The 9,835-nt window shown below is 42.2% G+C and overlaps 1 protein-coding gene across 1 annotated transcript; it reads right to left on the bottom strand.

Annotated features, from left to right (window-relative positions):
• Nucleotides 1-605: 605 nt before the first annotated feature.
• Nucleotides 606-9,149, bottom strand: THOC3 (THO complex subunit 3). The gene is made up of 6 exons (XM_060765584.2): nucleotides 8,921-9,149; nucleotides 6,501-6,657; nucleotides 5,759-5,963; nucleotides 4,152-4,313; nucleotides 2,327-2,427; nucleotides 606-1,482 (listed from the first exon to the last, which is right to left on the bottom strand). The coding sequence occupies exons 1-6, from the start codon at nucleotides 9,107-9,109 to the stop codon at nucleotides 1,319-1,321; spliced, it is 978 nt and encodes a 325-aa protein (XP_060621567.1). The 5' UTR covers nucleotides 9,110-9,149; the 3' UTR covers nucleotides 606-1,318.
• Between the last annotated feature and the right edge of the window lie 686 nt (nucleotides 9,150-9,835).

The raw sequence follows: 9,835 nt of genomic DNA, 5'->3' as shown, positions 1-9,835 counted from the left end.
ATGATTTTTGTTCTCAGAATGTTCAACTGGAAACCTATCTTTGACTTTCTTCAGTAATAAGTGATGTCAACTGCTTATTTTAAATGGTTGATGTTCCTTTAATTTTCACACCTCCTTCCTTTGAGTAAAATACACTTATATTTTGTCTATATCTGAGCAGCACTTAAGACAACAGAGTTCACTATGAACTTCTCTTAGTTCTATAAAGTATGGTCAGATTTGATCAAAAGCATGTTGTCTCAATACTACGGAAACAACTCAAAATATACTAGGAGTAGCAGAGACTGGTAGATGTAAAAGAACATGTTTACAGACAGATCTGAAACGATTCTGTGATTTTAATCTCTGTTCACAGGAATACATTATTGATGCTGAACCATAAGCACAGAGAAATTTGACTACATGTTTAGCTGTCAATGTTTGCTGAATTTTTAAAGCATATCCCATCCACTTTAAATTGCTTCTAAATGGTCATAGTTTAGGAAATATTCTGAAGGAGTTTTGAACTTGTTTTCACTGATGTAAGCACATAACCAATCCATCAAGAAGCATTGTGTCATGAAATCAAGTCCCTAGATGAGATTAAAAGGAACACACACACTTGGTATTCTTAAGAGTGACATTATTTTCTGTCCTTTTAATGATAAGTTCAGTGCATTGCACTTTTAAAACTACAGTACACTAAAGTTCTCTATTTATTAATCTGAACAAGGTTATCAAAGATACAAAAAACAGGATCATATAAAAATAGTCCCATTTCCCATCCCAGCTCCGTCCACTGTCCCAAGGTGCAAGAGGAATGTAACTGACTCACACATGGTCTTCAAATGGATGAGTTAATCATCCTTTCAAGGAGAAAAGGGATCGTTTCTAAATGTAGCTGCAGGAAGCCTACTTAACTCTTATCTTTCCGTATTCCAAGACAGACACAAGGGGATGACAATGACACAGTAACCCAGATTTTCAGGTTTTTGCCTGCTAACTCCCTGAGTAACTAGAAGACGGGGACTGGATTCCCAATGGAAGATACAGCATACAAATATACCAATACATCAGCAGCTGCATCCCCTGTGTTTTGAAACAACAACTTTCCTAGACAGTGAATGGGGATTTAGCCAGCCAGCTTTTGTTCCTTCCAGTTGGGCAATATACAAAAGCTTCAAAAATAAGGCCTATTGGGCAAGAAAACCCCAAGCCCTTGTACTGTTCTTCCTCTAGAAAAGGCAATAAACCCCTTACAGAACAAAGCAAGTGTAATTTGTGAACATCCTGCTCAGAATCCCAAGTCATCAGTACAAGCATCTGCAGGAAGCTCTTGTTAGGAGTCATTGGGGAGACCAAAGAGCTTCACAGTGCCAGCTTCCCTGCTACTGTCGTATTTCCCATCTTTGTCGTCACAGGCAAAAGCCAGCAGTGGGCGCTTGGGATGCCAGGCTACAGTGAAGGTGGGAGACTCACACTGCACTTCCCAGAGCTTCTCCCCTGAAAGGCAAAGCAAAAGATGAAGCAACAGCTAGAGCAGGCTTCTTCAACCTGTGGCTCTCCAGCTATTTAGGCCTCCAACTCCTAGAAACCCTAGACAGTTTGCCCTATGGTCAGGAATTATGGGAGCTGAAGTCCAACTGGAGGGCCACAGGATGTGCAGGCCTAAGTTAGAGACTCACCAAAACAGCTGAGACATTCTCTCCTTGATCCATCACAACCATACATACACGCATACACCGGCAATGCAATGAGCCTTACATTTTGCAGCACAAATTTGTTTAAAAAATCAGCCCAAGGATGGATTTTAAGCATTATTTCCGGACATATTTGATTCGTGCACTAGAATAGTTATACTCCTCTCTATATCACAATCTCAGGATAGCTCACAAACATTAAAACAAGTGAAACTGTTTAAAACAATATAAATACCTTAATTGAGCTAAAACATATTAAACATACTATTAAATTAAAAACAGATTTAAAAGCTTTAAAAGCTTTTAAAACTATTTACAACAGTATCCAACATGAATTAATGATATAACTATATCACAGGGATATAGCATAAGCTCTTATATTATAAACTATGTTCTGAAAACCACAGCAACTTAGCATCCCTGGATCATTTGCCTGTATTTTCCCAAACCAGATGTACACTGTTGTTAAGACTGTTTGGGACTAGGTCAAGGGAAACCTACTGTACTTCCTCCAGATGATTAAAATATATCTTAATTCTGTGCATTTAATCAAAAGTAAGTCTGCTCAAAGGTTGTCCTGAGTAACAGTGTTTAGCATTGTAGCTCAAATGATCATCATGACAGGCAAAGGGAACACTACAAATTACCTGTTTCTACTTCAGCAATATCAATGAAATGATCTTCAGAAGCTGATGCCAGCATTTTTCCATCATGGCTGAAGCTCAATGTCCTCACAGGCCAATCAAGCCTGAAAGATGGAAGCGGGAAGAAAGTGAGAAGTGAAAACAAGTGATGATGAGAGCTCTTGAACTGGTATCCTGTCTATTCCTTTTGTAATGCTGCCTAAACTGGAAACTACGACACTTAGGGTAAATAAATCCTGTATGTGTGTATGTTTATACCATATTTCATCACATAATAGTCACACTTTCCTGACTATTACGTGAGGAGAAAAAATCTTTTTTTTGTTCTGAAACTGTAACATTTTAATAAAACTATGTTGAAAACAACTTCAGAACATATACAACAGTAAATTTACATCGTTAAACATTTTAGTCTTTCTTGTGCTGTCAAAGGTTTTCATGGCTGGAATCACTGGGTTGTTGTGAGCTTTTTGGGCTGTATGGCCATGTTCCAGTAGCATTTTCTTCTGACATCTTGCCTGCATCTCTTCAGAGGTTTATTCAGAGATCCTTGACAATATGATGTCCGAAATTGTCCAAAACTAGCAAATTCAGCTCTTTCTGCTGTACACCTGGCCTTCTGTTCCACATAGTTTTAATCCAATCTGCCATGAATTCTAAATTCTAAGCAGATTGGCATTTACAGTGTGGAGTCTGCCTACTGGTAAATCAAGGATGCGAATGTCATCTGAGAAATTTGAAAATACTGAAACCAGGACCCAAAAAAATGGGAGTGCAACAAACAACCTTATCACAAAGGCCAGGAGGAAAGAGAGGGGAAGCAGGACAAATCTGTCACTCCTCGCACAGCTCCCTCTCAGCGACATTTTCCCCATCACACATGGGAAGCACCGCCCTTCTGGGGAGGATCTGTGCTGGCTACATTGAAGTCAGCACAACATGTTGTGAGGGAGGTGTCCAAGGAAGCTTCCATCCCGGTTGGTGGTGGGGCCTATGCCAGAAGTCACACAATGTCATGTGATGCATGGTGTGGGGCTCTGTCCCCAAAACAGGCTCAAAGTGTTTTGAAACACTGAATTTGGTGGGTGTGATGAGGTTATATTATGTGATGAGGTTATATTATGTGATGGTGACTATTATGCGATGAAATATGGAATATACACACACACACATTTACAGACACACACATATGCATGCATTACAAATCCTTCATTCTGCCCAAAGTTTTCAAATTAAGTAATCTTGTTTGAAGTCCTTGCAAAAGAAATACTTAGATGCACATTTGTCATTAAGAAAAGAACTCTACATGAGCTGCATGAAGAAAGACAGCTGCTGATAGTCTCAGCTTAGAATGAGCAATATGTTTTAGCTATTACAATATGCTTGATTGTTCAGGAAATAGATGGATTTTAAAAAATGTAAAATGTGATTTAAATCAGTTTTAGTTTGATAACTTAAAACTATCTTGATTTAAAAGTCAGCTTGCCCTGCCAGTGAACAAAGTGTGTTAAGATTTTCACTAAAATGTTAATTACTCTAACATCTATCCTGGAAAATACACTCTCATCAAATTACATCAACACAGAAACAAAGTTGGAATTTCTTTCTCCAATGTGTATTACATTACATTCTTATTTCACCTTGGACCTCCTCAATGTAGTCGGCTGCAATCCCCATAAATTCCAGCCTTCATGGCTACTGGCCATGTATTGCTTACTGAGGATAATGAGAGTTGCAGTCCAACATATCTGTGGCAGGGGAACATTGTAGAAATATCTGCAGCACCAAATGCTAAAAAGGACACCGAGCACAGATCAAGACAACTTACCTAGAGAAGCATCGCACACACACCAGCTCGTCCACATCCCAGAGGCTAACCAGTGCATCAGCACTTCCAGTAGCAAAATATTTGCCCGTTGGATCAAATTTGATACAGATACAGTTTGAGGGGTGGGCATTAATCGACTGAATAGGTTTCAATTCTGGGTAGCTATGAAAAAAAAGAAAGAGATGATGTTGGAAAGAAACTGAAGAACAGTCCTTTCAACCAAAATCACAGAACTGGAAATGAATTCTAATAGTCACTTAGGTCCATCTATACTGACAACTTAATACAGTTTCAAACCAGTATTGAAGAAAGTTGTTTCACTGTACCAATGATCACATAAGAAATATTGGAACCAGTTTTGAGGCGCAAATGATGATTACACAAACCACACAGCACTGATGCACATTAAGAGCTTGCTTTAGTATGCTTTAATCTAGCTGCTAGCTTCAAACGGCATTAAATGGCCAATGTAGATTAGTCCAGGCTCCTCCCATTCAGGAATACCAAGCTAAAGCATTTCTGAGAGATTGCCATCTTATCTCTGTTTAAATGCCCCCAATAAAGGAGAATCCATCACATTATCCACTTTTCACATAGAAGGTATCATTTACAAAGTGGTAAGGCACAGCACTGGTTCTTTGTGTTGACTAAGACACAGAGGAAAGCCATAGACATGGTATTAGCACAAGAAAATTGTGAACAGTGGAAAACAATGGTATCCAGGAGGAGCTCAAATTTCTTGAAGCAACTGCTTGTCCCTCCATTGGGATGTCTCTGTAATTTCTTAGAGCCAGAATTTCCCAAGAGTGCATGTTCAACATGGAAAACAGTTGATAGCTGCACAAAAAACATCTTCCTCCAACATTCCTCTCTGGGAAAGGTTGTAAAAGGAGGTGGCAATCATGCAGTCTTCCAAAACAACCAGTGGTGAGGTAAGCTGGGGTCAGGGGATGGGGGGATCTAAAATAGAGGTCTAACGTACAGATGAAGTGACGAAAAATATTCTTTTTAAAGTCCTTATGTGACAGAGCCAGAAATTATCCACCTGAGCATCTATCATTAACTGATCATAAATATTCACTCTGATTAGTATATTCTGGATTTTGTATGTGGTGGTAGTGGTGGTGGGGGGGGGGGGGGGCAGACAGCTGAGATTCCATAAAACTAGCTTCAGGAAGCAAAGGACTGTCAAAAACCATCATTCTGGGGGCAAGAGTTTTAATCTTTACTATTGGGGCCTAAAAATACTGTACCCTAATGTGCAAGAGACTATCAAAAAGTAGGAAATATGTTAGACAATGAATGCAGTTGGATTCCTCCCTAGATACTTTGCTGATCCATATTGCTCTTAAATGTGAAGCTCAGAAAATGAGAAAAAAATGTTCACCAAAAGTCCCCAAAGATACAGATTGCTGTTTGTAACTTAATATCTGACATCATAGCATATTCCCCAAAACCAGAGGAAGCAAAAAAAAGTTGGACCCTCAATACACTATTAAGAAATGTAGAAGACTGATACAAAAGCCCTTTTCCCCCACGCTACTCCTAAACCAAAAGATAAGACAGACAACTCACTTGCTGCCTAGAAAAGGCCATGCTGAGGGTACCTGAGGATATTGATGCAACCGTTGCCATTGGTGAGGAAAAACATGTTGTTGTCATTGTTCCAAGAGATCTCATTCACCTCAAATTTGAACTGTTCTTCTGCTTTGGACCGGTGAGTCTTAGCATCAATGAAGGTGACAACATCATCTTTGTTCCCTACTGCAATAGTCTGACCATCGGGGCTCCAGCAGATGTTAATGTTCTCCCCTGGGGCGAAAAGGAAAGGGAACTTGAGCAGACTGTGTTTCTACCTGTGTGAAAGCCATGCAAGACACAGAGACTTCTGCACCTGGAAATCAAAGGCTGGTTCTGTGGCAAAGTACAGCAACAAAGTCACAGTAGAAAAACCGGACAGAGCCAAGAAACCTCTTCTGCAAGGAAATTTACAACTTGGGAGAAATCACCAGATTGTCCTCTTTTAAGGATTTTGAAACCTGGGTTAACTAATACAAGGAGACATGGGGGCTTGGGACAGCCTTTCAGACCTAAGCCTCAGAAGATGATGTTACTTGGACACTGTTCAAGTAACATTTCTAAAACATAACAAGAGTAAAATACAGTTTCAGCTCAGCCCACTTTTTAGGGGAAAAGATCTGATGAAGGAGAGAGATCTACATGGGTTAAAAGTGCAATTAAAAAGTGATGTCTTCTCAGGATTAATTTCTTATTTTAGTACTCCCCCAATTACATGATCAAATACTTGCAAAAGACAGATATTCTTCAATTAAGATTAGTGTCATTTACCTTTGGTGTTCACTGTGGCAATGCACTTAGTGGTGCGGACATCCCAGATACGAATGGTTTTATCTCCAGATGCCGTGACAAATAAGTCAGGGTTACTGGGGTGCCAGCACAACTGATCCACACTATCTCCATGGCCACGGTAATTACTCTCCTTCACCTAGAGAGGGAAATGAAGTACAGTTTTAAATTCCACATCATTATGTACAGATGTGTGCACAAACACACATTTCTGCCTTTCTCAAATAATCCAGCAACTAAACTTTTGGTGAGGCCCCAGCACTCTGAAAGAGAAGGCTAACAACCTTGTAAAACTACAACTTCCATGATTCCACAGCATTGAGTCATGGCAATGGTATCAAAGGGCATTAATTCTGAAGTGTAGATGCAGTCCCAATTTACAAAAGATACTATCAACTTTGTTCTTTCAGGATGAATTTATCCACTTGAATGCAGGAATTTTATTAAATTTCCAGAATATGTAAAATTTATGCAGCTTTACACCAGAGCCTATGCTGGCACTGTGAGTCAAACAGCAGAGCTGCTGAACTTGTTGACCAAAAGGTCAGTGATTCGAATCCAGGGAATGGGGTGAGCTCCTGCTGTTAACCCCAGCTTCTGCCAACCTAGCAGTTTGAAAACATGCAAATGTGAGATTAATAGGTACCGCTTTGGCGAGAAGGTAACAGCACACCATGCAGTCATGCCAGCCACATGACCTTGGGGGTGTCTACAAATAACACTGGTTCTTTGGCTTAGAAATGGAGATGAGTAGAAATGGAGATGAGCACCACCCCACATACTCACACAACTAGACTTAATGTCAAGGGGAAATCTATACCTTTACCACCCCTTTAATTGCCATGGCTCAATGCTGTGAAATCCTTGGAGTTGTAGTTTGATTAGGCAGCCAGCAATCTTTAGCAGAGAAGGCTAAAGACCTTGTAAAACGACCACGGCTTTGAACTTTACCACACAAATGTCATTATGAATTTCATTCAGCCACATCTTGTAACACAAGGAACAGCTACAGTGGTTGCCAACCTTTGGCCTCCAGGTGTTTTGGACTTCAGCTCCCAGAAATCCCAGCCATCTTACCCCTACCTTAGAAACCTTTTAAAAGGACCTTAAAACCTGGCTCTTCTGCTGTGCTTTTGATGAATAGGTTTACATTCTCACACTATTTGTCAACGTTTTGTCATTGGAGTATATGTGTTCCCCTTTGTGGGAAAGCCTGATTCCACAACCCCCACTATAATGAGTCCTCCTCTGCAAATAATCTGTCTCTCTCTCATCTCACCTGAGTTTTAGTTAGTTTTAATCAGTCTCTTTTAATCATTACATGTTGCCAGCCCAGTTTTCTTAGATCTACAGAGACACTCGCTGGAACACCTCAGCAAGCGAGAGTTCAAAAGTGGCAGGCTCAAACCCAGCACCTCAATCCGTGGGTGATACCAGATGAGAGACTCCCCTCTGGGCACACAGAAAACTGGGCGACTTGGAAGGCGCTGAACAGACTGCGCTCTGGCACCATGAGATGCAGAGCCAATCTTAAGAAATGGGGCTACAGGGTGGAATCCTCGGCATGCGAGTGTGGAGAAGAGCAAACCACTGACCACCCGCTGCAATGCAACCTGAGCCCTGCCACATGCACGATGGAGGACCTTCTTGCAGCAACACTAGAGGCACTCCAAGTGGCCAGATACTGGTCAAAGGACATTTAATCCACTACCAAGTTTGCAAAATCTGTGTGGTTTTTTTATCTGTTTGTTTGTTTTGTTCTGTTAGAAATGTAGTACAATGTTCTGGTTGCAGATGACACGATAAATAAATAAGCCCATTTTCATTGTGATTGTGCATATTGTAATTTTATATTGCTATCATATGTTTTATGTAATTATGTTGTTTGTTGTTTATTGTTTGGGTTTTCGGTTTTATTTTATTGTAATTTTCAGTTTGGGCTTGGCCTCATGTCTGCCGCTCGGAGTCCCAATTGGGGAGATGGTGGCCGGGTATAAATAAAGATTATTATTATTATTATTATTATTATTATTATTATTATTACCAGCTGTTAGGAATTGTGGGAGCTGAAGTCCAAAACACCTGGAGAATCACTGATCTACACAGACCATTTAACGTAGTAGGGAAGAAAGTGGTTTGAAAGCATATGCGATTGCTTAGCATGGGAGATCCTGGGACCAGTTTTGGGGTCCGGGTGGCGATTACACAGACCACAGAGCACTAATGCGTATTAAGGGCTTTTCATGCGCTTTGGTGGGAGTTTGCTGTCTGGCCTCCTTTTAAATGGGACCGTGTAGATGGGCCTAAGCAGCGTCACATCAAGTTGCGAAGAACACTGGCCGTGATGGAGGCAAGGCGAGGAGGCTTTGGGCGGGCGCGGCCCACATCCCTCTGCCGCTTACCAGGCGGTCTTTGTCGAGCACGAAGACGCTGGCGGTCTTGTCGAAGGAGCCGGAGGCGAGGCGGCGGCCGCAGCAGCTCCAGGCCACCGAGTGGACCTTGGCGCCGTGGGCTGGGAACTCGCGGCTGCGCGTGTTGGCGCGGAAGAGCTCCTGCATGGCCTGCACGTAGGGAGAGGACGGCGCCGCCATGGCAACCCCACCCCGGACGCTCAGCCCGCGCGCCTTCCGCTTCCGGGACAGAAAGGGCGCGCCTCCGTGACGTCACTGCTCGCGCCTGTGCCTTCCTCTGGAATGGGCAAGTGACAGCTGTGGCCCGGGTTGGGAGTGGGCCTCGCCTCATCCCTTGAGGGCCTTGAACTTCCAGATATCCTAAACTGGCTGGGAGTTCTGGGAGTTGTAGGCCAAAACCCCTGGGGAGCCACAGGTTGAGAAGCACTGGTATAAGAAATGCAGTGTGACATTTCACCCACAGCTATGGCAGGCTCAGAGGTAGTGCGCTTTGTTGGAAACAAGACAAGCGGGGTTTAGCTATCTCTGCAATGTCCAGGATAGGAGAAAGAACTCTTGAGGCAAGTGTGACTGTTGCAATTGGCTACCGTGATTAGCATTTAATGGCCTTGCAGCTTCAAAGCCTGGATCGTTGCTGTCTAGGGGAATCCTTTGCTGGGAGGTGTTACCTGGCCCTGACTGATTCATGTTTCACGGATTGATTCAACCTCTGGACCAGGCATGTAGCGGGGGGGGGGGGGGGGGGGCTTTGGGGGCTTCAGCTCCCCCCCCCCCCGAAATTCACATGGTGGTCCACGAAAAGACCTTACTGCTACATTATTTAAACATGTTTATTCATATCATGATCTGATCACCATGCTCAATATATCCCATATGCATGGGGGTATTGGGGTAACGATACAAAAG

Source organism: Anolis sagrei, chromosome 2, assembly GCF_037176765.1.
Source record: "Anolis sagrei isolate rAnoSag1 chromosome 2, rAnoSag1.mat, whole genome shotgun sequence".
Lineage (NCBI taxonomy): Eukaryota > Metazoa > Chordata > Lepidosauria > Squamata > Dactyloidae > Anolis > Anolis sagrei.
Note: the sequence above shows the minus strand (reverse complement) of the source record. Positions and strands in the feature narration are given on the sequence as shown.